Source organism: Citrus clementina, unplaced genomic scaffold (assembly GCF_000493195.1).
Source record: "Citrus clementina cultivar Clemenules unplaced genomic scaffold, Citrus_clementina_v1.0 scaffold_3, whole genome shotgun sequence".
Taxonomy (NCBI): domain Eukaryota; kingdom Viridiplantae; phylum Streptophyta; class Magnoliopsida; order Sapindales; family Rutaceae; genus Citrus; species Citrus x clementina.
Window position 1 is genome coordinate 46,132,534 of NW_006262339.1, and position 27,270 is coordinate 46,159,803.

At 36.6% G+C, this 27,270-nt stretch overlaps 3 protein-coding genes across 3 annotated transcripts; 1 reads left to right on the forward strand and 2 right to left on the reverse strand.

Annotated features, from left to right (window-relative positions):
• Positions 1–680: 680 nt before the first annotated feature.
• LOC18050332 (COBRA-like protein 7) lies at positions 681–2,573 on the reverse strand. The gene is given in 1 exon segment (XM_024189849.1): positions 681–2,573. A coding segment is annotated over 1 exon segment (1,584 nt). The 5' UTR covers positions 2,265–2,573.
• A 5,421-nt stretch (positions 2,574–7,994) lies between these two features.
• On the forward strand, positions 7,995–12,405 carry LOC18050333 (cellulose synthase-like protein D5). Its single transcript, XM_006444375.2, has 3 exons — positions 7,995–9,113; positions 9,469–10,273; positions 10,361–12,405. Exons 1-3 carry the CDS (start codon positions 8,194–8,196, stop codon positions 12,131–12,133), a joined length of 3,498 nt encoding a protein of 1,165 aa, XP_006444438.1. The 5' UTR covers positions 7,995–8,193; the 3' UTR covers positions 12,134–12,405.
• A 1,889-nt stretch (positions 12,406–14,294) lies between these two features.
• LOC18050334 (probable galacturonosyltransferase-like 7) lies at positions 14,295–18,083 on the reverse strand. The gene is made up of 2 exons (XM_006444376.2): positions 16,392–18,083; positions 14,295–14,597 (listed from the first exon to the last, which is right to left on the reverse strand). Exon 1 carries the CDS (start codon positions 17,525–17,527, stop codon positions 16,421–16,423), a length of 1,107 nt encoding a protein of 368 aa, XP_006444439.1. The 5' UTR covers positions 17,528–18,083; the 3' UTR covers positions 14,295–14,597; positions 16,392–16,420.
• Between the last annotated feature and the right edge of the window lie 9,187 nt (positions 18,084–27,270).

Consider the following 27,270-nt stretch of genomic DNA (forward strand, 5'->3'; position numbering starts at 1 on the left):
GTTGTACGGAAAGTGGTTACTGATTGTTTTTATTACCATGGCACATGGGGTTACCATCTATTTCACCTCCGTGTCAGCGTTTGTGCTGGATATCATTGTCTAAAATTTTTGTTATGTTATACAGCCCTGGCTGAGATTTTGACTCCAAGTTTGACAGCTATCCTACCTATTATTAGTGCTTCTCTTGTCTGGTGTGCTTTTATTTCGTAGTAATGCCGGCATTTTTAATCAAATAAGATAATTATAGTGCAGAATCAGATATTGTTTGTGATCTTTTCTTCTCAATTTCTATTTTGATCTGAAATGTTTCATAATGTACCATTGCTCGATCAACAACTCCAGTTCCTCAACAGGTTGGATGAAATCAGTGTTTTGTATTTAAATTTTCCCGACTGCTTTTTGCTCTATTGATATCATAATGTCGACAAAACAAAAAAGCAAAATGCAATTTCTGTATGATAAATATGTTATACTTGACTAACAATACAAACCCATCAATCTTTCTGAGAACTAGCCACATTGGAGCATGTAAATAACATAAAGCTTCCTGTATAATTAATCACAACAAAACCTAATTGCTAAACAACACATTTAGCTAAGATAATTCAAACGATGAAAAGGATTTGAGGAGGGGCTGTAAAAAAAATTAGATCAGGCAGTCATCCCTTCTCAAACAACAATCACTGCATTAACAATGGAGCTAGAGCAGTTGCTAGGCTAACGAGGACAGTAGTTGCAGTCATGATCTTACCACCACTGCTGCTTGGAAGCACTGCAGGAAGTGCACATTTGTCGCCATTGAAGATTACTTTTGTTGGGAAGCCATCTCCTCTAGCCACATTAATATTAGGAGTTGTCTTTTTTGTAAATAATATCACTGACTGCTGGTAACCAGGAACCCTCGGATGTTTCCTTGGATTGGCATCATCCTTTTCTGCTGCAAGATTATTGAAGTCACTGATGCCTTGCAAGAATATTGTATTGTTGGAACCAGCAAGAGTAGTTCCATTGAATGAGTAAACTTGTTCAAATCCTGGCCCTGCATTGTCCAATTGAACCGCCGCAAACCAATCAGCTAAGTCAGTTTCACCCCAGTTGAGAAGGGTGATCCTAGCAGTCCAGCCGCCTCTATAATCTGACAATAAATGCCAGTTGATCCTGACTCCACAGTTGTCCCCACATGGCAATGGATTTGGTACACTAAGACGTTTTATCTCTGCCCACTCTACAGCTTCAACAGTACGATTCTCAAATGGGATAAGAAGAGCATAAGGTGGTAGAAGAAGAGCTGGCTCAATAGCACTGCAAGTTTGGCTTGGAATATTGTTACAACCACATGCACAGGTACTGCATGGGATAGCAGAATCATTGAAGAAAGCAGAGAATGACACACAACATCTTGGCCTTGTCTGCTTGGGCCGTGTAATGTTGCATACCACTTGCCAACTAGCAATTGATCTTGATTCTGTTGGTAACCCACTTGAATCCGGGAATGTACTCGGGCTGACTCGAACTGGAGGCCCACATTGATATTGATTATCTGGATTTGGCGTGCCACCGATGATCTTCCATTTTTGGGGTGGGATAAGCTCACTCTTGTTCAAATCTGGTGGCATTTTGTAGACTTGCATTTGGAAAATTGATTTGGACTTGCTAGGATCCATGTTAGGTGGCAGAATTGTTCCATTTCGGCAACAAAATGGAACCCTCCCAAGGTTTGTATCATTTGCTCTTGTTGGAGGCAAATCAATAATTGTTGGCCTTCTTTCACAATTCAATGCAGCTGAAAAGTCCATGTCTTTGTAGAACTGACCTTGACGGCCAAAGATGCAATCTGATGTATCAACAACATAAGGGTATGCTCCTTTCATGCCATAAATAAATTCATCCCTCATCCATTCCCCACTTAGTTTCCAATTATCAAGGCGCCTCAGAGTGTTGTGGTTTGAGATTGAAACCTGAGCCCAATAATCTGTCTCAGAAGACCTCATCACATCATACATAATGGTAATATCACCGTCTTGGCGGGGCAGAAATTCATTTTCTGCTGTGATTTTTGATCTGAAACTTGAATCTTTGATGCAGCATATGTGCATCACATAGTTACCTACGTTAACCAAAATTGTCATATATCGTTATTCCTACATATGAAAATCCTAACAGAAAACACAATTCGTATAACAGAAAACACAATTAGCCGGCAGAGGAACATTCGGAGCCCCGACACCAAACTGAGTACCCACCAGCCGAATCTGAACCTCCATTTGGGTCCAATCTCTTGCAGTTTCAACTGCAGATTTAAGGTCAGTTTCCGGGAGGCCGGCAAAAACGGTACCGTTGCCAACAAAAGCAGGAAGAGAAGAAGTCACATCAGCTAAAACAACATTAGTCGCAAAAACCAAAAGCTCGTTATGTTGAAAGCCAACAAAGACTCTCCAGGACTTGAGCTCATTGAGGCCGTTGTTGAGAATGGTCACAGTGGACTCGAACCTGTAAGCTTGGTTAGCTGGGTTAGTGGGTGGGATTGGATATCCTGTGGTGTGGGTGTACGACAAGAATACGCCGTTGCAGGCTGTTGACAATGACGCTGATGGAGGCGGAGGCGGTTGCTGTTGTGGAGTTGGTAAAGAATGTGAACTGTTAAGAGAGAGTAAGATTGTGATGACGAAGATGATGCGAAGATTAAGAGCCATGGTTTCATGAAGAGAGAGAGAGAGAGAGAATTAAAGCCTATGCATGAGGCAAACAAGAATGATGAAGAAAGCTTCGTATAAACTGTTAAATTTATTGTAAACTATGGGATTCGGTGTGTGTTTTAATTAATTAATTTACGCGCCGGCTCTATTTGCTCTGCCTGTTCTTGCATTGCTTGCATGGGAACAGAACTGGTCATGTCACTTATGCGACATGAGACTTGAGTTTTTTTTTTTAAATCAAGATGACGTGGTCTCGTCTCGTTCAAAGGCATTCATTAGAGTTTGGTGTAAATTAATGTCAAAGAAAGAAAAATGACAAACAGATTAACGCGACACGCGAGATTGGAACCCATTTAAAGTTTAGAGTTGGGCCTTCCTGGACTTGGCTTTTGATAAATCTGATTTCTTGCAGCTGCCGGTACAGATGGGTCAAAAATTTTCACGGGAGGGATTTTTGGGGATTTTTCTTATTTAGAGAGGGTATAGAAATGATTTTATATCTAATTTTTTATTTGCGGAAGGAACAGATACAAATTTTTATCTAATTTTTTATTCGAAAAAGGAATGAGGATGAGGTGAAATCCCCAACCCCTACCCATTTCTTCATCTCCTTATCTTCATTTTTAATTTAAATTTTATTTCTAGAATTATTAATAAATGAATAATGAAATTTAAATTATAATATGTTATAAAATTTTTTAGCCTACTTAATTAGTTGTAGTCCTGAATTACTATTCGACCAGACCTTATTTTAAAAGTCTTGGCCCAAAATTATTTTAGATTATGAGTCATACTGCTTATATTATTTTTGTTGTTTTACATTTGAAACCTGATGCTATCTCTCAATCTATCACATTACTTGAGTAAGAACATGAGGAGCATGAGGTGCAAGAGTAAATGTTTTTATTGAAAATATTAATTTCACTATCTATACTCATTTAATTTATTTCATTATTGATATAAAAGTAATTTCTTTTTATTATAGGATTATGAAGATTCACAAAAATAATTATTCTGATGATTTGTATTTTGTAGTGTGATTTTTGTAATGGATTAATGTTAGTGTAAGATATATTGTCAAACCTTATTTTTGTTTAAATATTTATTTTAATATAATTAAATTAAGTTCAGAAATTAAATATATATCAGTTATTCAGAGATTGGAGAGTCCCCTTTTATTATTCGGAAAGAGGACGGAGATGCACTCAAATAATTATGATGGAAACAGAAATGAAATGAGGATATATGAAAAATATCGGGAATGGGAGAAGGGATGTCAGTCCCGTCCCGTCCCCTCTGTTGGGAAAATATGCTCTTTAAAAGCATATGTGTTTATTTAATTGTAATAAACATTTTTTTCTGATTAATAAAGGTAATGAGGTATTTTATGCAAATATCTTAATTGCATTAATATTTTTATTAAAGTCCATTTAATCATATTATATGTATTTATGTGATTACCATGTGGATTCACAGAAGATATAAATACAAGTTATCTTATGATTAAATAAATTTAGTTCGCAGTTGATAAATAAAGTTGGACACTTTATTTAGGTATAGACTGTAATAAATTCATTGAATGATTTGTCTTAATCATGTATGAATTTATTGATGTAGTACGACTACATTGAACATGATCACATATGAGATTTAATTAACTTTGTAATAACTGTCAGACTTATTAAATCTCATAGGCATTGATTTTACTGCAATCTTAATCTTGAGTTAATTATGATTTCATGATTATAATTGTTATTCCATTTGAGTTACCAATAGGCACGACACATCCTTGTGGTCAAGATTACCCGGTATCTTGGTGGGAGCAATTATGAGTATTGGAGTTATGGATTAACAATATAGAATTTGTACAACACATCTCTTAATGGATTTTCGGCAATTGATCATAGAATTCTCTGGCCAGAGTGTGTCAACATATTTAGTATGTTGAAAATGATTATTAGAGAAAATCAGTAAGGATCAAGGAATAAGATGTTATTAAATTGATTGGACAGTTGAGATATCAATTTAATTAACGATGTGGTACAAAGGATTGTGCAATAAAGAAATCAGTGTGGCTTGGGACGAATTATTATTCGAGCATACAATTATGGAAGTCAGTTCCAATCTTTTAGTGTAGTAGATTTGGAATTAAATAATTGGGCTAGTTTAATTACAGGCCTAATTATTGTAGCCACTATTGTATGTTCTCAAATGATCCACGGGTTAGCTCATTTAATTGATTGCACCACTACTGGACTAATAAGTATGATAACTAGCTATTTGGGTCAAAAGCCTAAATATATCATTTAGTGGGAGGCTTCATTTAATTAGCTTTTGTGTTAGGGGCCTTATGTTATTTTACAAGGTGGGTCCCCTATTGAAAAAGCAAATAACGTGGGTTTTGTTTTTTTATTATTTGGAGCCTAGGGTTTTCACTAAAGGGTGATATAAAAGACTTATTTTACTCTAAAGAAAATGAGCAGCCACTTTATACAGATCGGAGAAAAAAATTTTTCTCTCTATTGTTGAGAGAAAAATTTTCTCGTGCTAGTTGCTTTGGTAGTGATAAAAGCACCCACACGTCAAGTGCAGATCAAACCTGAGTCATAACCTGGAAGATCATTGGTAACAGTTCGTGATCTAACAAGCGTGGTAGTGACGGATCGTGATTTAACAGGAGTAGTGGTGGCGGATCGTGATCTAGGAGCCTAAATCACTTCAACGGACAAAGCCAAATCGAATTTTCAAGGTACGATTTCTATATTACAAATTCTTATATATTATATGAGAGCGATCTTCAAAATGTTTTATAAAAAATTTAAAAACTTAATTTTTCCCCAACACCCTCCTCATTGCCATCTCTAGTTGCAGGCTTGCTGGCGACAGTGAAATTAATTTGAGCCAACAACTGAATTCTGAATATCGTTGTCAACACACCATATGAAATATACACATGTCAACGATTGGTTCTTACATGGAAAAGACAAAATTTTGAAATTCAAAAATTAACTCATTTCAGCCCTAATTCGATCTCGTTCTGTAATGCATGACAACGTCTAGCAAGTTCCTTTCGTGAAGCCAGGTTAAAGAACAAGGGCAGTCCGTTGCAGGCCCCTGAAAAAGTCGCCCAACCCAATCACTACAACATTAAAGTACAATACATTAAAAACGCTAAGTTTCTTCAATAATTTATCACTTGGCTTTTCGCTAGAGCAACCTTGATGCCTAATTTAAATAAATTTTCCTTTTTATTTTATAATTTGTAGGGTAACACAATTAGTAGACAAAAAGGGTAAGAATAATAGTTTAAAATCAACCATACATTATCACTAGTAGAAATGTGGTATCATATTTTTAAAATATAGATAATTAGATTCTAATTCCACAATTAGAACCAGTGGAGATTAATTATGAAGATAATGTTGTTATTTATTTAACATGTGTCTATCTGCTAAGTTCTTTCCATCCCTTTTGTGTTCTTTTTTTTTTTTTTGTTTAAACCTATTTTATGTGTTTTAATTAAGAGTAATACTTATATTATACCAAATTTGATCCCATTAAAAGAAAAATGATCATTAGAGAGCCTCTAGTCCTCTACTTTGTCCTTATATAATTGAGTTCTTTTTTCCTCCCATGTGCAAATTGTTTATCTTTGGTTAATTAATTGGATTTAATTTGACGATAGATTATTATTGTTATTGAGAACATACATTGCTTAAGAAATTCAAATTCACTGTAGTTTAGTTATAAAAATTTGTTGAAGAGCCTTGTGGAAACGATGAATTTTAAATTAGAATAACAACAATAAAAATACTTTACTTAATTGTTTATAAATATAAAAATAGACGTGTAACATTTTTTTCCACAATGTTATAAAATCGGAAAATGATGTTTGCCCCGGGTCAAACCTTGAAACGACTCAAAACGGCGTTGTTTCGTTCTAATTTTTTTTTATACCCTTTGAAACGACGTCGTTTAGTGATAATGAAAACGCAAAACAAAATCCCTTTCCCTGTACCCACTGCCCTTCGAAACAACACCCATTGCCCTTCATCTTCATCTCCTCGTTTCACCGGACATCCACCTTTGACCAGACAATCACAACCGAACTGCATATCCTTTAGAAGGCAGATGTTCCTTCGTTCGCCTTGTTCCCCTTTCCTTCATCGACCGAGTTGCAACCATTCGCAATCCACCACAACCGCGACTGAAACTGCCATTTGACAACTTCACTCTCTCACTTGCTTCTACAGAAATTAGTAGGATGCCAGGAGATGGGCGAAGAGGTTTTGAAATCAGTAGAGACTCAAGTTCCTGCTGCTGTTTAAATTAAAATCAGACCAACACTAAGATGAAGGTCTCCAATCTCAATGGATTTTTTGATTTCTGTGCTTTCCAATGTGAACTTTGGGGCCAGAAACCCACAATAAACACTTATATTGTTTCTCACTGCATGATTTTTCCATCCTTGTAGCTATTAGGCAAATTATTTACTGCAGGATGCTATAGGATCACAGCTTTGTAATCTTTTGGGTGGTAGATTTTTGGTTGATAAGATATTGAGTTGGTGTTGTATCTTTTCCGTCTTTCTGAAACCGCCTTCATCTGGAGCTGTTGTAACATGGAATATCATTGTGACAACTTTTGGAAAATAAAAGCAAGTCTTTCAATTTGCGGTTTGTTTACAGTTTGCTGTGGTGTCTCAATGTTGATGCAAATTAGAAAATCAAATTAAAATTGAAATCTGTTTTTGTTATTAGTTAGCACTATCATTTTCAACCGGGTTAAAGAAAGAGGAAGAAGAAGGCTGCAAACCAAAACCGAGAACAAAGAACAAAAGTTCAAGCCGATGACGTCGTCGTTCGTTGAAATCACAACAAAGAACTTCCATTCAAGCCGAGACGTCGTCGTTCATTGAAATCAGAACGAACGCAAAATTTGAGCCGAAACGTCGTCATTCAACACAGATTAAAAACAAAAAAAAAAAATTTACCCGAAACGACGTCGTTTTGAGTCGTTTCGGGATTTGACCCGGGCAAACATGAGCACTCTATAAAATCTCAATAAATTATGCACAAAAGGCAAAACTTTGAGTCTTTGAGCATAACGGTATGCGCCGTTTAGATTATTCGACCGTTGAAAGGTCATAAAGGCCCTCCAGATTTTGACTCTGTTTCCAGAAAGGGAGGGACCACTGGATGCCTCAGAAGCCAAACCGACCGTTTCCGTTAAAAACCCACCGTTGGATGTCCATCTATGGTCGAGATTTTTCGACCGTTGGAATTAAAAGAAACTCCTTTTTCTCACTTAAAATTCAAATTCAACGAAGCTCAGTTAGCAGCACCGGCACCATATGCACAAGCTCTCTCCCTCCTTCAACTCCTTATTTCCTTGTAGCTTATTCCGATCTAAGATTTTCCAGTATCATTTGAATCTTGAAGGGGATTTTTCTTTCATTTTGAGATCTGACAGTCTTTTAGTGCTTTTTTGAACAAAAATGGTGAGGAGTGCTTCGTCTCCATCTTCATCTCCGGTGACCATAACGGTGTCATCAGGAGGCAAAGGTGGAGGAAGTAGAAGCATGGGCTTAACAAGCCCAGTACCACGCGCTTCATTTTCAAACAACCCTAATTCTCCTCTCAGTGGCAGAGCACATCGTGCTAGGAGCTCGAGTGGAGGAAGATACGTTTCGATGTCGAAAGACGACGCCACGGAGGAGATCAGCTCAGAATTTGTCACTTACACGGTTCATATACCTCCCACTCCTGATCATCAGCCCATGTCGGCCTCACAAACAAGCCTCAATGAAGATACCAAGAGTGAGGTCAAACCCGAGAGGAGTTTCATTTCAGATACTATCTTTACTGGGGGGTTTAATTCAGTCACTAGAGGGCATGTTATCGACTGTTCTTTTGAGCAAACTGAGCCGGTTAAATCAGGGTTAATTTGTGGAATGAAAGGTTGTGATGAGAAAGTTATGCAAAATAAATGTGATTGTGGATTCAAGATTTGTAGAGAATGTTATTTGGAGTGTGCTGGAAATGGAGGAGGGCGTTGTCCTGGGTGCAAAGAACCATACAAAGATGCCAGTGATGGAGAAATTGAGGATGAGGTTATATCCGAGGAAGGGGACCAGGCTTTGCCATTGCCTTCAATGGCGGATTTCAAGTTGGACAAAAGGCTTTCGCTTGTGAAATCATTTAAGGCTCAAAATCATCCGCCTGACTTTGATCACACGCGTTGGTTGTTTGAGACCAAGGGGACCTATGGGTATGGGAACGCTCTGTGGCCTAAAGATGGGTATGGAGCTGAATCTGGATCTAATGGGTTTGAGCACCCATCGGATTTTGGGGATAGATGCAGGAGGCCTTTGGCAAGAAAGATTGGGGTCTCAACTGCTATTATTAGTCCATACAGGTAAATTCTTTTAAATCTGTTTAGATTATCCAATTCTTATTCCATACAGGAAACTTATATTTTGAACTTACATGAGCTTTATGCGGGATAGCTCTTGCTTTCTACAATATACATATGGTAGTTCGAATAGGTTACTAAAAATTTGTATCCCAATCATTGATGAACGAGACTTCAATATGCTTGCCACTCTTTTGTTGTTATTCAATTTTTATCAAAAATGCCTTTTGGAGTCTTTTTATATGCCTAATGAGGTCAATAGGACAAATTTCGATAGTGAAGACACTTTTATGTTCATAATGTTGTTTCAAAGGTATATGATCTTTTAATTTTGAAATGTGATCGAATTGCTCTGTAGGCTAATTATTGTGACACGTCTGGCTGCTCTTGCTTTGTTTCTGGCATGGAGAATTCGACATCCCAATCGTGAAGCAATGTGGTTATGGGGGATGTCGATAACTTGTGAGTTTTGGTTTGCCTTCTCATGGGTCTTTGATCAGCTCCCTAAGCTTTGCCCTGTAAACAGAGTTACTGACCTTACTGTTCTCAAAGACCGTTTTGAATCTCCTAATCTTTGTAACCCTAAGGGACGATCTGACCTTCCTGGTATTGACGTATTTGTTTCGACGGCTGATCCAGAGAAAGAGCCTCCTCTTGTCACAGCAAACACCATTTTGTCAATCCTTGCTGTTGATTATCCAGTTGAAAAACTTGCATGCTATTTGTCTGACGATGGTGGAGCTCTTTTGACATTTGAAGCTCTTGCCGAGACAGCTAGCTTTGCAAGAATTTGGGTTCCGTTCTGTCGAAAGCATAATATAGAACCAAGGAATCCTGAGGCATACTTTGAGCAGAAGCGCAATTTTCTTAAGAACAAAATAAGGCTTGATTTTGTTAGAGAAAGGAGAAGGGTGAAGAGAGAATATGATGAGTTCAAGGTGAGGATCAATTCATTACCAGAATCCATAAGGAGAAGATCTGATGCTTACAATGCTCATGAAGAACTTCGAGCAAAGAAGAAACAGATGGAAATGGGAGGCAGTACTGCAGAGCCTGTTAAAGTTCCAAAGGCTACTTGGATGTCAGATGGTTCTCATTGGCCAGGAACTTGGACTTCTGGAGAGCCAGACCACTCAAGAGGGGATCACGCTGGTATAATTCAGGTAATTTTTTATTTTTTTGTGTGTGGACTACTCATATTGAATTGCATTTGAATTTGAAGCATTAAAATTCCATCCTTCTGATTGCAGGCAATGCTGGCTCCACCAAATGCAGAACCAGTTTTTGGGGTCGAAGCAGATGGGGAGAACTTGATTGACTCAACAGAAGTGGATGTTCGACTGCCAATGCTGGTTTATGTATCTCGTGAGAAAAGACCTGGTTATGATCACAACAAGAAAGCTGGAGCCATGAATGCTCTAGTTAGAACCAGTGCTATAATGTCTAATGGTCCATTTATTCTCAATCTTGACTGTGATCACTATATATACAACTCCTTGGCCCTGAGGGAAGGAATGTGCTTCATGCTAGATAGAGGTGGTGATAGGATCTGCTATGTCCAGTTCCCACAAAGGTTTGAGGGGATTGATCCAAATGATCGGTACGCAAATCACAATACTGTCTTCTTTGATGTGGCTATGAGAGCCCTTGATGGGTTGCAGGGGCCAATGTATGTGGGCACTGGCTGCATTTTTAGGAGAACTGCTCTCTACGGTTTCAGTCCTCCTAGAGCCACAGAACACCATGGGTGGTTCGGTAGTAGGAAAATTAAGTTGTGTTTGAGAAAACCAAAGGTGGCAAAGAAGGTAGACGATGAGATAGCTTTACCAATTAATGGGGATCACAATGATGATGACGCAGATATCGAATCGCTGCTTCTTCCAAAGAGGTTTGGGAACTCCACGTCTCTGGCTGCATCTATCCCAGTTGCAGAATATCAAGGCAGGCTGCTCCAAGATTTACAAGGAAAGGGTAACCAAGGCAGGCCACCTGGTTCTCTTGCTGTGCCTCGTGAACCTTTAGATGCTGCCACTGTTGCAGAGGCAATAAGTGTTATCTCTTGCTTCTATGAGGACAAAACTGAGTGGGGAAAAAGGGTGGGGTGGATATATGGATCTGTAACAGAAGATGTAGTCACTGGCTATCGTATGCACAACAGAGGGTGGAGATCTGTATACTGTGTAACCAAAAGGGATGCTTTTCGAGGGACAGCACCAATAAATCTGACTGACAGGCTCCATCAAGTCCTTAGGTGGGCAACCGGCTCTGTTGAGATCTTTTTCTCAAGGAACAATGCTCTTCTTGCCAGTCGGAGAATGAAGTTTTTGCAGAGAGTGGCATACTTCAATGTAGGAATGTACCCTTTCACATCTATGTTTCTCCTCGTCTACTGCATCCTACCTGCTGTGTCTCTATTCTCCGGGCAGTTTATCGTCCAATCCCTCAGTATAAGCTTTCTTATCTACTTGTTGGCCATCACCGTCACCTTATGCATGCTTGCTCTCCTTGAAATCAAATGGTCTGGCATTACTCTCCATGACTGGTGGCGGAATGAACAGTTTTGGGTGATCGGTGGGACAAGTGCACATCCTGCAGCTGTATTACAAGGACTATTGAAGGTCATAGCAGGAGTTGACATCTCGTTCACATTGACATCTAAATCAGCCACGCCTGAAGATGGAGATGATCAGTTTGCAGAACTTTATGAAGTTAAGTGGAGCTTTTTGATGGTTCCCCCAATCACGATCATGATGGTAAACGTTATTGCTATTGCAGTTGGTGTAGCAAGAACAATGTACAGCCCATTTCCACAGTGGAGCAGGCTTATTGGAGGAGTGTTCTTCAGCCTATGGGTATTGAGCCATCTTTACCCATTTGCCAAGGGGTTGATGGGAAGGAGAGGAAAAGTTTCGACCATTGTGTTTCTGTGGTCTGGATTGATCTCTCTCATTATATCCTTGCTCTGGGTGTACATAAGCCCTCCATCTGGAAGGCAAGATTACATGAAGTTCCAGTTCCCTTGATGTGTGAAGTTGATCTTGTACTGAATGCGTATTGTGGCTGCTTGTATGTTGCCACTTCTAAAACCTGTATTCATTAATTTGGAATGTAATGATTAGTTCTCACTTCTCATCCCATTCTTGTTCCGAGTTTCTACCTCCTGTAATTCTGCAAGCGACTTGTTTTGTGTCATAGAAGTCCAGTAGTAAAAACAAATTAAGGTCATTAGATTCAAAATTCGGGTGCAAGAAAAACAGAGTTCGAACCAAAAGCCTGATTTAAACATATATTATACGTTAACTACAAAATTACTACCGTGGATAGGGGACTCTATGTCAGAAAGAGAAGCAGGCAGAAACAATGCAGCAGAATTTATTTAACTGCAAATTTGAATATGTCACAATATGAAATTTACTGATTAAGGTTGTTAGGTGATATAAACATTCAAGATAGAACCTTTTCGACACATTGTCTCTAACTTGTTCTCGAGTCCAGTATCCCATATTAATCTCCGTAAAACGGAAAATCCAAGTTTTAACAGCTGTCCTCCTGTCCTCTCTCTTGTTGCATCTTGTGATTACACTTGTAGCCACGGTGCCTACTATGAATTTTGAAGATGCTGTCTCCTGCGTTAAGCAAGCACAGCGAGACAAGGACTTCTGCAAAGGATATCTTTTCCTGTGGCTAAAGCACCGTTAAGATTCGTCTTATCCTTAGAAGAGGAACAACTAGCAACTCCATAACGTAGACCTTGTCAATTCCATTTGGGCTTATTTGTATGGTATTTTTGCACGTGCAATGCGTTACAAGTCCTTGATAACTCACTTAATAAGATGTCTCAACAGATGTTTCGGCTTGAAAGGAGCCGTTCCCTCAAGTGGTCCTCTCTCCATCGTGATCTTGAAGGAGATATTCGAAAGTGGTACTGTGGGAGGGGCAAAGATATATATGCATATGTTTTATCTGTCTCACTTAGATTTCCCAACCAGCTACTGCCCCATCGCCCAGGATCCTGCAAGCTTCTTACTTTATGTGTTATCCTCAAAATGTGAGCACATTGTAGCTGACATTGATACTGAATTTAAGAGAATTTTCCCAGTACAATCAAGGAAATTGGCTATCTCAGGAATTTTAATAATCAAATTTGAAGGCCCCTTTGCCAGGTAAAGCAAGTCCTGGATTGGTCAATTCGATAAGTTTAATGGAAGTTACAATTAGTTCCCATATGATGAGGGTGATCAAATTATTTCTGCTAATTTAAGTTAATCTGAAGATTTGGAGCCAAGCAAAGAATACCATACCATTAACTCATTTTGGTGACGGAAAGAAATCTATAATTTGAAAGGGAGCATGTACCTTCCTTTCCTTGAAGTTTGGCAGGCAAGTTTGTAAATGTGATAACCCCTGATTTGTGCAAAGGTATGTGAATCTAGATAAAAATTAGTGGTGGTGGACCATAGACAGTTGATGGTCCCTTCTTCTGCAAATCAACTCAATTGGCAATGGCTGTTTCTAGCTGTAAAGAGCTTTTAAGGACCAAGCTCCAATTTTTTTTTCCTTTTTTTTTTTTGGGTTACTACTACATGAGTGCTTTTCTCTTTTCTTCTTCTGTTCCTTTCCCAACAAGCCTAAGTGGCAGCAGGATGATTTTACACCCAAATATTAAATAGTAAATACTCCTCACAGGCACATTAATCTCGAGTTTATTTTTTGTTTCACAAAGTTATGTGGACGCATCACTAAAAGGCACAAATATTTTTTGATCCAAGTCAAGCACTTGCTGATACAGACTCATCCTACTAGCCATTTCAATTGAAAGTTACCCTTGGTGCATCATTCGAACAAAGGGCACCAGACCAGAACATTAAGGTAAATGATTCTGGTTTCATGCTGAAAGAACCATTTTCTTGTGGTTCAGATAATCTAACAGTTGGATGGTGCAATTTACATGATTTGGTAAACCCATTTACAGAATAAGTAAGCGCAAATTCCAGAGGGGACCAATAATTGAGCGCGATGTGTTATGACTTATGAGGATACAATTCCCGTACCTCTCAACACCGCAATGGCCTTCTGTAAGATTTTGGCATTTTTGTAAGAATCATGTGCTGTGATTAATTTCCCCTAAAATTCATTTATTTTCCTAAAAGAAAGAAAGAAAGAAATTAAAAAAAGAATCTGCATTACAAAAATCAACTTGCATTCAATTCCATCCACATGAATAACCTACTCTTTCCCTCCACGCGTAAAAACAAAAGAACAAAAAGAATAACCCCTCATGCATCCATCAAATTCGGTGCTATACCGCACCAGCAAACTTCAACCCCAGGGGGATCAAAATGTTATCTCCAGAAAATAATTTCAATTCCTCCATTGATTGGGTTAATACAAAAGCCACAACTGTCCAGGCTTTAGGCAGTGCATGTATCGGTTGGGTCAATCAATCGCCAGCTCTCTTGCCCGGTAATCTTCCCCTTCTAGAACCATCTAATCATACCAAATGATTAAAAAAAATTACATTAGCATATGATTAGAAAGAATAATTGGGGACCATAAAAGCTGCCAAAGTCAGATTTATCTTTTATATGATTTCACACCCTAAATTAGGCAGGGCCAGCGTCTGCTGCTGTGTCCTGTACTCCGCATTCAAACTAATTTATGACACCAATAAATAAATAAAATGCACCCATCTCTATCTATCCAAAATTCTGAATGAGCAGCGAACTGCTAACAGAGTTAAAAAATAACAATAACCTAGAAAAATTTTATTAAGTATAGCCATAGCATAATTAAAACTCTGGATAATCTTAAATATGAGATCAAGAAAAACAATCTCATCACCTACTGCAGACTGACCACATGTAGGCCGCTGATTCTTCGAGACTAAAAGCAACTGGCCACGTGTGATGCCAGGGCGAACGGAATCTGTCCCCATTCCTACTTTGGACACATCTCACGCTACAAAGAGAGATGGGTCCCTCGTTCATGTCACCATTTAATGAGATTGCTCGGCTTCTTAACTTTTTACTAACACAACTCGATTACTTTACTATATTTCATGAATAAATTAAGATATCTAATGTTGTTTTGTATCAAATGAACAATGAAAAATTTGAGAGAGAAGGAAAAACAACAAAAGATAATAAGGGGAATTGCCAATGCCACCTAAGTGCGCAAGGGACAGGGTGGGTGGTAGTTCACAAGTCTTCTGCAGATGGCACCACCAAATTAAACTTATCAAAAAGGAGCCCTTGGACTTGGCTACTATCATCACCTCTTTGGATTCTTCTAATGCCGCCCTATTTACATCTCCAGGAGGCAACCCGCGCCGCGCCCAAATTTTAGAGACCAAACTACTCCTAGTCGGTTCATTTTGGCCAAGATTGAAAATGGACAACCAACAAACCACTTCAACTCACATGCCCCCTCCACCTTTAACTCATTTACTATACCACCTTCATGATTTTAAAAGCACTTCTTATTTTGTTGTCACATGTATTTCTCCCAATTATCATCTTATGTGTCAATGGTTCTTCCAAGTCACTGGTAACTGTCTAAATGAAGTGCAAAAGGCCAAAAAGCAAAAAAAGCTGATATTTTCAAGTGACCTACCAAAATGCATTGTACCACATTTTGCCCAGGTGCCCTACCAGATAAATGAAATCTCATCAACTTCTTCGGACAAAGACAGTCGAGGGCATTTTAGGGAAAACAAAAAATAAATTAATATATAAAGACAGCACCTACAAACGCAATCAGATGAAGAAATCCCTAAGATACGAACGGCGAGGCCCAAGACTGACCGACACCAGCCTATTTGCTAACTGCTATTAATAATCGATTAAAACTCAAAGGGCAAGTTGGTCATTTCAAATCCTCCATTTTAATGCCACTATGCCACGTGTACTGTGTTCTCCATTGGGAAGAATAGCTTTTTCTTTGTGCTCTAGAGAGCCAGTAGAACACAAGGTTGCTTTCCTTGCCCTAATTGCAACTATAACTACAATATTAGTCATGTGACAACACTACCAATCTACCATAATGTATAAAGCACAAAATAACAAATCACTATTTTTTCCGTTTTATTTTCATGGACAGTGATAATGGGATACAAGAAATGATTTTTATAACAGAAGTTAAAATAATTAAATGAGAGTACTCACAGTGAAAAAGAAAATGTAGAAGACACAAATTAATGAAAGAAAAAAAATATTTAAAGAAAAAGAAGAAGAAGAAGAAGAAGGAAAAGAAACAAAAAAATAAGTCCTCGAATGGATTTACCGGCGTGTATACCACCGCGAGAAGATGATTCAATGTGAGTGTCCGTACAAATCATAGGGCGCCCATAATGCGTCAAGCGGGCAGGGTCGCCTGGAGTCGAGCCTGAGCCACGGCTTCCCGCTACCGGACCAATGTAATAAGCTAACAGGACCAGGGTGTAGATTACGGCAGCTGCCACGTACGTTGTCCCCACCCAACCCGTGCTGGTTCCACCTGTGTTCGATGGGTGCCACATGTCCAGCAAACACTAACAGGAACGGAGGCAGTGAACCGAGCTCATAGATCCGGTCGCTCTTTTGGATCTCCATCCACCTCTCAATCCGCCTGGTGTACCCGACCCGCCTCCATTTCACCAGATCTATGACCACAACTCCAGTATTGAAGTAACACGGCTTCCTTCCGTTAAAAGTGGCGGAAAATCGCTTATCACTCCAAAACGTGGCCGTGAAATATTTGCTGAAGTTTGCGTGGCAGTATTCAGGCGCACCGATTGTTCTAGAACCCAAGCTTGTAGTCCAGAGTTTGGCAATATCGTCGACAACCACTAAATCAGAGTCCAAATAAATGACCCTACGAACACATGGTTCCAGCAGATCAGCTAAATAATTTCTGGCGTAATTTAACGGCTGCTCAAGCGCTTGTCTAACGGAAGTCGAGATCAAGTTCCGTACAATCTCTGGATCGAAATAATAGACCTTAAACTTCAATTGTGGAAAAGTGGATCTCACGAGGGTTTCCAAATTGGTGTCGGAGACCAGAAAATGGAAGAAAATATTCTCGGGACACGTGGAGTGTTGCAAAATGGAATGGACGGCTGCGATTGAGCCACGGAGGTACTCAACGTCGAGAGTAATCGCGACGTGAACCAGAGAGGGATCACAAACGCTGGCACCCCCGCCGTTGACATTGTAGGAAGTGGAGCCACATTCATCTGCATTGCGGAATACGGAGGCTTTTCGAAAAGAAAACCGCGTGCTCGCATCAATAGGCGACACCTTTGAGGGTAACCGGAGGTAGCTGTCGAGGTGTGAGGATCTAATGGCTTCGGCGGGAGGGAAGGATTGGAGAGAAGGAGAGAGAACAATCATGACCATAGCGGCTGAGAAAAATCCAGACAATCTCATAATCCACAGCATCTTCACGTGGTAAATCCCTCTCCTCTTCTTTTTCTTTGATTTGAAATCGATTCGATCTGCTATAATCGAGGATAATCTTAGAAACGCTTCGGTCCCCTTTAGGTCCGCCAGAGTTTAACCAAAAATAATAAAAATTTAATTAATCTATAAAAAGGAAAAGTGTTTTCACGAATCGATCTTTTACTGGGAATCAAAGTATAATTGCCGTGGGAACGAAGCGACTTTGGAGGAGAGAGAAAGAAGAAGAATCCATGTAACCGAGCCAGGCCGCAAAATCAGGGCCCGGTGCTACCCCTTACACCGCCGTATAGGCGTCCCAGTCTCTCTCCCCTGCTTACACTCTCTTATCTCTCTCAGTTTTAAGTTTGTTCGCGTGGGGAGGTGAGAGTAGCGGAACAAATAATACGACACAAGTGGATACTTGAGAGAGAGAGAGAGAGAGAGAGAGAGAGAGAGAGAGAGAGTGACCCCCTTTCTTTTCTCTATTTTTTTCCTAGCTTTGCGTTTTCCACCATAGAAATCCACGGCCAAACATGAAATTAAAATTTTTATGGATAAATTCAGTAGCGGGATAATTTTATTTATAAAGTTTAATTGGGAAAATAAACAAATAAAAAGATTTTCCTCTTTTTAGTATCCTTATATTTTACAGTAGGTAGCAATAATACAATACTAAAAACATACACAGATTATGTTAATAACACGAACACGAATTGACAAGAGCTTTGTCGAATAGAAAGAACCAGCTGTCCTTGTCTTTTATCACAATGACGATTGCGTCCCCGCTCCAGGGCGCACATTTTGTACACATGGGTACTTGGATACCTGAACACCACATTTTAACCATTTGTTTGAGTAAATTTCGGGTTATTCTCTTTATGAAATGATAATTTTTAAAAGTTTTAACTTAAAATTAAAAAAATAAAGATAAATTTATGTAATTTTTTATTTTTTTAATAAAAGTAGAGGTAAATTAATATTCATAATCATTTAAATAATATTTTAAATATTATAATTTGATGAGAAATAATATTCTCTGAAATTAACCCATTTTGTTTACCGTTTATCAACTTGGATCAAAGATTCAGCTGAGTCTGAGCCCACTCGTCTTTGGATTGTTGGCTTGGTAACGGCTCACTTTTATTTTACAAAAAGTGGGTAATGGATCACCATCATATTAGCTTAGCATCAGGGGTTTTGGGTTAGGCCAGTTCGTAATTATGCGTCACCTAAAAGAAGTGATCATGCGTAGACGGTCGACTTCTTGTGAACTGGTTTTGCTTTTAAGGCAAAAGATGATTTACTCAAAGCAAGTATATAACATTCAATGTCCTTTTGCTGCCCTTTCTTTTTCTTTTGGTACTTTTTGTTTCTCAATTCTAATTTTGATTTGATTAAGATGATTGATGGTTAATATAATGAAGGATGATTACTGCATAATACATATTATAGCGTAATAAATTATACCTTTTTTTTCTTGTATGGGAAGAAATTCTCAGCAGATTTGACTATTTTAATTATAAAAATTTAAATGTAATTATCAGCTTTGATCTTTTTCTATAATTGTTTTAGAATGAACTACAACCTAGACAATAATCAGAAAAACTAATTAAGTTTATTCCTACCATCTCTGCATTTTACATGTATGGCTCGCAAAGAAAATTTTCGTTCCTATCAAGTGAGTATATTGCGAATGTACGAAACCCATATCATGTATCAAATTGCCCAAATTATAATCAACTAATTATCCCTTTAACTTACTTACGGAAATCAAAATCAATCTTTAAGTACTTGGAATCCAATGGTAACTTTGAAGTCATAAGCTACGAACTTCCATGCACTAGCAAACAACCTAGCAATAAAATGTAATGAAAAAAAAATATAAAACAATATATGTCTTTTTTCTTTCTATGTGGTGTGAAAGTTATTTTGATTATATCAAATATATTTTTTTTTATAAATTAATGTTTTGATTTAAATTGAACTAGTATTTTATAATAATGCTGGAGATTTCAAATCTTAAAAATTAGATTTTGTTATACTTATATTTTTACCTAACTCAACTCACGGACATAAACGAATGAGCCCTAAATCCAAGGACCCACATTCAATAGCATGTCTTAATTTAAATATGATAAAACAATACAAGTCTTAATTGTCGTCAAGCTCAAATCTTATAAAATAAGAGATAAGTTTTTTTAACTTACTCTCTCTTATATAAAGAGATTACGATTCAAAAACAGTGATAGACAGTACAAGACAAGCGAAACATGCATACAAGACTATAGGAGGAGAAGTAACAATATCCTCCAAGTCTTTTCTCTTACTTTCTTTCTTCTTTCAAATTATTTATTTGTTATCATACTACTCGAAATAAGCATCAAAGAGTTTACGTCGACAAAACTCCCGACAACAATGGCAATTTTGAAAACATCAAACTCTCTAGAGTTTGTTCCCTAAGTAAAATAACTTTTTTTCTCAGCTATTATCATTGATCCAAATTTTGGTATCAATAGGTTTTATTTTATTTTCTAATTACATATGTCATTCATTTATTAATAAATTATCTTTTTACTTTTACTTTCCTTTTCAGTTTAAGAAAACTGTTGTGCATGATTATGACGTCAATTTCAGTATTAAACTCTGTCGAACAAACAAAGTATTAAAATGGAATCACTATTCAAAGGTTAGTAGAGTTAGAGCTTATGCGACACGGTTTAACTTGCCTTTAAGAAACATCACAAGAATTATTGGTACAGCACTTCATGTTTTCCGAACTTTATTGGTCATTTGTTCTTTAAGAACGTGACTATAACGCAGAAGCCACGAGGAAAGTGAGCGGCTCTTGTTATTTAATTACTTGTTTTGTGGATTACAGTATCGATTCTTGTTGGGGCGCAAACGATCCTTCATAGAAATTAATTTACATGTGCATTATTTTTCAAATGAAGACGTGAGCCCCAGCTGACAAGTCTGTCCTGATAGACGGGGTCCCGCAGAATCTATGGGCTCCATACCGACTATTCTTTGTCATGTAGCGCACACATTAAACATACAATCTAAATTTGCACGGTATAAAGGGGAGGGTCTTCATAAAGACGGAGAATCGAGAGAAGCCCATCAGAAAACATCAGACTCGCTCAGGAGTCAGGCCCTCCTTTTGGTACAAATTAAGTGCGTAGACAGCTGTTCAGTCGTACCATTGGGTTTATGCCACGTCGATTAAAAAAAAATTAAATCACTCATGTCTCAGGCAGTGCAGTGCAGGGTTGCAAATACATGATTATACTTTGTGAAGCGTGTTCCTCGGTGAGTGCACAATTAGCAGTCCGTACACCTCGCTCTTGTGTTAACTCCAGCCTGTCCTCCACTGTAAATATTTGTGGTTGTGTTGTGTTGGTCAAATTTTTAAATGATTGACTCGGGTACTGCCCGACCCGCAAGCCCGTGTTAACATTGTCGGTTGGTTAAGCCCGTTTACTTCTGATGTAGTTGGCATTTGCTCATCGAGTGGGGCTTTTGGCACCCTTTTAAATTTTTATTTTTTAAAATATCCGAGGTTTAAGTTATAAAATATTAATAGGGTCGTAGCTCATCGACAACTCACGCTTTGGCGCATGAGTTCGAGTTCCAATAATGGTTGGAACTTGACCTCCTCTTCTAATAGGAATTTATTTAATTTTTTTATTTTAGGTAGAATATATTTTTCTTTTAATATTAAGTGAGAGTCGTTGATCGAACTATATCATACTACAATCATAAAAAAGAGTCTCAATCACTATATGATTGTAAATATTAAAATGAATAACATTTGAATTACCCTAGCAGCTAAAGTACCTATTTTTAAAATGTCATGTGAAAACATTAATTTATCTATGAAATTGTACTGTGTTTTAATAATTGATTAATATTAACTTAATAAAATATGAAAATATCTTTGATTCTAATAAAATATGCTATCTATCAGTTTTGTGAGGTAAGGAGGATTATTTTTATTTCCCTCAGAAGTTTGAGATATTTTCAATTAGATGACAAAAATAATTTTATTAACAAATATGAATATGCTATATATCCATATTTTACTTTTTTTATTGGAATATAAAATTATTAATTAATTGGCTATTTTGCCCTTAATGTCATTTAAATGCATTTTACTTTTTTTATATATATAGAAATAGACTTAAATTTTTATGATTTTATAAATAATTTGAAATTAAATTTTTTTAATATATTTTATATGCGTAAATTTTCTAAATTCATTTGATTCTTAATTGCAAAAAATACTCCAATTGTTTTATATTTATAATTTATTAAATGAATAAATAATATCATGATTTTTAATAAATATCATTATTTTATAAAATTTATGTATTAAATGTTATTATAGACTATGATCTATGACTCTATGTAAGTCCAAGTTAACAATTAATTTAGCTCTTAAGAAAATTTTATTATTATTGTTATTGTTAAGTATTAAAAAAGAATTCTAATATCGTAAGGTCTAACTTAGTAGTTAGCATTACATTCTCCTACTATTATTACTTTATTATAATTAAATACGAATTTCAATTTTGAACTTTTGATTATATTAAATTTAACAAAAAGCACATATATCTAAAAAAAATTACATATGCTTAAAAAAAATATGCCAGCAGCTTGGAACACCCTCTTTGAAAAAAAAAAAACACCAATCGTGCTTTTTTCTTAGGCGCAACCCACGACATAGCGTGTCGAGCCTAAGGGGGAAAAAAAAAGACATGGCACGAAACATATCATGGGCACGGCATAATACGAAGCACATTGTGGGTACAATATAACACGAAGCACATAGTGGGCACAATATAGCACAAAACACATGGTGGACACAATACGACACGAGTAGGAGCACACATGGGCCTTCCTTTGATGATGTCAGTACAATTCGTTGGCTATTTCTAATTATGATTTAGAGAGGTCGATAACTTTACGAAACCTAAAATTAACCAATTAAAAAAAATGCTATTTTAGAGAAGGTGAAGTTTATTGAAGTATTTTTGTGTGTGGTGCAATTAAAAAAAGTAGAAAAGGTAAATTTTTTACCTTTTTTTTTTTAAGTTAGTTGTCTGTTACAAAAATGTATAAATCTAATTTATGAAATAGGATGGGTGTAAAAAAAAAATTAAAAGAAAGATTCATTTAAGTGATTATTTGAATTTATCTTTAAAATAAGAAATGATTAGCTTGGCTTTATTTATTTTAGTAATTTCAATTGAAAAAGGGTTTTTTGAGAAATTTTGAATGGCGTAAGACGGCTTTGCTCTTAGTTATTTAGATATTTTATTTTTAAATTAAAAACCAAACCCCGACTAACAAATAATAATAATAATAATAATAAGAACCAACTAACTTTGATTTTGGCAAGAAAATTATGTTAAAAGAATGAATCAACGATATCACGCGAAGATATTATTAGGTTTTGATATAGTAGTTAGGAGTTGCCTGACCCATTCAAGTTCCAGCTTCACGCTCCTTGCTAGGCTCCTATTTAATTTACTGGTTTTGCGTCTTGAGAAGCCTCCATTTCAGACACATTATTGTATTGCGTACAAAAAGTCAGATACTGCCCTCCAAGTGCCAAATTTTTTTTTTAATACTGTTTATACAGGACTGTAGGTATTATAATTAATATTTACACACAGATTCTACAATTGGGACCTTCATCGTGGCATGTACTTCTCTGAAACGCTGCCCAAATTCTTCAAACTCTCTCAAATATTCGAAGGCTGTCCACTCTACTCACATTTCGTGAAGAATAGACTGGTTCCACTTAATTATGTGATAATTGAGAAAGGATTGTAAATAAGCTTCATAAATACTTTTATGGAGACTCAAACCCTTGCACTCATTATTTTAAGTGCAATGACTCTTCCACTGGACCAAAGGGCCATTGGTCTCCAAGTGCCAACTTCCATTACATCAACCGACAAAACATATCATGCTCTTTCTAAAAAGCTTCTTTCTCTTTCTACGTGTGTGTGTGTGTGTGTGTGTGTGTGTGTGAATATAAATATATGTTATAGGAGGTTGTTATGTTACAGCTGTGTAACTTAATAGCATGGACAGTTGAATAACGTGCCAAAAGTGCTATAAGCTGCAACACGGCTGGCTCATTCACGCCAATTAATCTGATTCAGCAGATTCATGTTCGATCTTCGTTTGCATTATTGTCACCCTTCACCCTTTCAGAGTTTATTTTATAACCAATCCGGGGTGATTATTGAGATATTTGGTAAAGACAGTCAGGTCAACTGATAGAAACGAAAATCAATATCAAATGGTGGCGTCGTTTCGTAGACGTTATATAGGTAGGGCTAGCCGTTGGCGCTTAGCACCCAATTAGATTTTAGATTGACTTCTCAGCGTGCTAGTGGCTAATTTCCACATCTAATGAACCGATACAAATTTTCTACTTTTATAGCCGTTGGACGGTCAGTAGTCATGCACCTCTTTCTTCCCAGACACAACTTTGACTCGGTCTTCCACCGCTTAGATTATTAATTAACACGAATGAAGTTAATCACCAATAACTAATGACTCAAAAATCAATGATTAATCTTATTATGTATTTTAAATCCTCGTATCACATTTGACTGGATGAATTAGCTTTTTTCATAATAATAATAATAACAACAACAATGATGATACGTTTGTAAATTTTTTAATATTACCCATTAAAGAATTATCACCAAAAATTTGTGCACACTTCTTAGATTATGTCCGTTGCAGTGCACCCTAAATATTTGATTCTAAATATTAGATTATTTCATGTGAAAACGAATAATTCTTCAAGGATCCAGTATACAGCCTTATATGCTGATGACTCACGAGTTGTGATTGACTTAAATTTAATAAGTTGGAAGATCCTAAGTTACGTTGAGCGTAACTTACAGACCTCTCACAATAACAATACCATTGATGAGATCAAGTACTATTGCTGTGAGAGGCGCAAGTTACACTCAACGTAACTTGGCGCCAGTCTAATAAGTTTACCATAAGAATGACTTATCGCAAACGCAAAGGTGCCTCGAAATGCTGTTGGTATCTTTATTCAATCTGATGCACAGTGCATCACAGTAGAAATGTAGAATAAGGAAAAAGCTCTGAAAGCGATTCTAAAGCGTCAAGTCAAGTACTTGGAGGCGAAGAAAACTTCCACGACAATCACAAAAGCATCCCTTGACTTGTCATCTAAAACCAAAAAATTACGGTACATGAAATAATTAAGTTTTATTAATAACAACTTATGAGCTTAATGTACATTATGTTATATGTAACATAATCCAACCGTGACGGTATATATGCAATGCAATCAAGTACCTATTTGGTACAGTTTATATAATAGTCGTAAGTGCTTACTTAATTTAATAAGATTTTATCAAAAAATTTGTTGTTATTTGATTTTATTAAATAGACTTTTGAAAATTAAATAAATTATTTTACATTTACTAGCAAAAACTCAAATTTTAAGATTTGTTTTTATAGCTTTTCAAGTAGAGCATTTGTTAGTAGAGCTTTTACAATTAAAGGTATGGATAGCAAAAAAGTTAGTCCATTCCCACGAGTTTTGGCCCAGGCCTTTCACATGAGGGCTAGGACAAAGGCTTAAGAAAAAAAGAAAAAAAGCATCGACCAAACCCAAGCACTCTATTTTTCTTAAAAAATATATTTATTAATTAGAATAATAAATTAAAATTTTAAAATAATGGAAAATTTTTAAAAACTTAAATCCTTAATTCACATATAAATAATGAATAAAAAACTTAAAATTATTATATAAGCTATCTTTTAAGTGTTAATTAATTAAAAAGGTACTTGAATTAGAGAAGGCAGTACTGAAAAATTAGTAGCTCTAAACTTTTATTTTCTTTGTTTTTTATTTATTATTTTATTTTGAAATATTTTATTTTTCAGTTCAGTATTGCTTATAACTGTTAACATAAATATGTTAATAATATTGATTTTGATGATAACAAATTTTAAATGATTTTTGATAAAAGTATTGGAGCTATTTCTTAATAAACGAGAGCCTTAGTAATCATTCCATTCATGCTTCATAAAAGATGGACTTTAAAATTAAAAAAAAAGATTCTCTGCAAAAACTGGTTTAAAATGCAATTCTGGTTATAAACGGTTCACCGTTTATTTAAACGGTTAACCGATAACAGCCAGAGAGCAAACATTTTCCCTAAACCTCTAACCGTTTATGAAAAACGGAAAACACAAAAGATAGGGAGGCTACTGGAAATTAACGGTAAATCGTTTTTTAAACGGTTAACCGATTATCACCAGAGAGCAACATATTACCTAAGCTATAACCGGTTATGCTTAACAGAAATCACCCAAGATGGGAAGGCTACTGGAACCTAACGGTGAACCGTTTATTTTAAACGGTTAACCGATAACGTCCAGAATTGATGGTTGTCCTCCTCTGGCACTGATTAACGAAAACTGATAAGGCTGAATTGTTGTGCAGGTTACTGGAGCCAAACGGCAAACCGTTTATTTTAAACGGTCAACTGATAATACCCAGAGAAGCCACTTTATGCAATCCCTTAACCGCTAAATGAAAACGGATTAACTAATGTTCATTTTGCAGGTTACTGGAGACAAACGGCTAACCGATTATTTCAAACGGTTAACCGATAATATCCAGAAACGTTACTTCATGCAAGTCCTTAACCGTTTAGTGTAAATGGATAACAAATGCTCTTCTTGCAGGTCTCTGGAAGTTAACGGCGAAGGGGCAATCCTAAACGACAAACCGTTTATTTGAAATCTGGCCCAACGGTAACTTTGACCAACCAAAACGGTTAACCGGTAATGGTTAACGGCGAACCGTTTTCTGTCCGACAGTTTGTAACGGCTAGATTTTCAAATCCAAGTATAAATAAGCTCATTCAAATTCAAAGAAGATTGATCACAACACGACCATTTTGAGCTAATATTTGAGAATACAATCTTCATAGAGCTAAGAACACATTCTTGCTTCATCTACTCACATATTAAGCATCATTGTGTAATCTTATATATTGTGAGAGGCAAAACAGTTTGTAATCTTTTACTTTGAGTGATTGTAAGTGTTGGGATACATTTGGGTTAAGAGATTGGGGATAATCTCTTGTTGTAAAGGTCCATTGACACCTTGGAAGTCAAGTGTAAGCATTTGAAGCCTTGGAGGCTTGCTTAGTGGAATCCTCAAGCCCGGAAAGCTTGGAGGCGTGGACGTAGGCGAGGTTGGCCGAACCACGTAAAAATCTCGGTGTTTGAATCCCTCTTCTCTTATCTTTTTATATTGTGATCATCTTAATTGTTATTGCTTTGAATCTGATTTATAATTGTATTAAGTTTTTATTTAATAAATTGAATAATTTTTTAGAATCCCAATTCACCCCCCCTCTTGGGTTGCATACTTGTATTTCAATAACAACTTGATTATTATTAACTCATTTTAAGTTTACAAAAATTTTAAAAAATGAAAAAAAAAAGTGAAAACCCAAGCCCGCCCCAAACCTATCCCTTACACTTCCATTCTAAGGGGCTTGGGCCTGGGCTTGACCCAAGCCTGTATTTTGACATCTCTAAGTAGAGCTTTTACAACAAAAAATTAGTTATTTAGTTGTCAATGAAATCTTTTATTAAATTTTATAAAATTCCTTTATTAGGCAAGTTTTTTTAAAGTTATGTTATGAAAAATATAAAATAAG

What these genes read in the sequence shown, in the direction of transcription:
- LOC18050334 (XM_006444376.2), bottom strand. Translation starts at nt 17,527, where the DNA reads ATGCTGTGGATTATGAGATTGTCTGGATTTTTCTCAGCCGCTATGGTC.
- LOC18050333 (XM_006444375.2), top strand. Translation starts at nt 8,194, where the DNA reads ATGGTGAGGAGTGCTTCGTCTCCATCTTCATCTCCGGTGACCATAACG. An exon ending in GCTATTATTAGTCCATACAG is followed by an intron (nt 9,114 to 9,468) that starts GTAAATTCTTTT and finishes ATTGCTCTGTAG; the next exon opens with GCTAATTATTGTGACACGTC. An exon ending in ATCACGCTGGTATAATTCAG is followed by an intron (nt 10,274 to 10,360) that starts GTAATTTTTTAT and finishes TTCTGATTGCAG; the next exon opens with GCAATGCTGGCTCCACCAAA.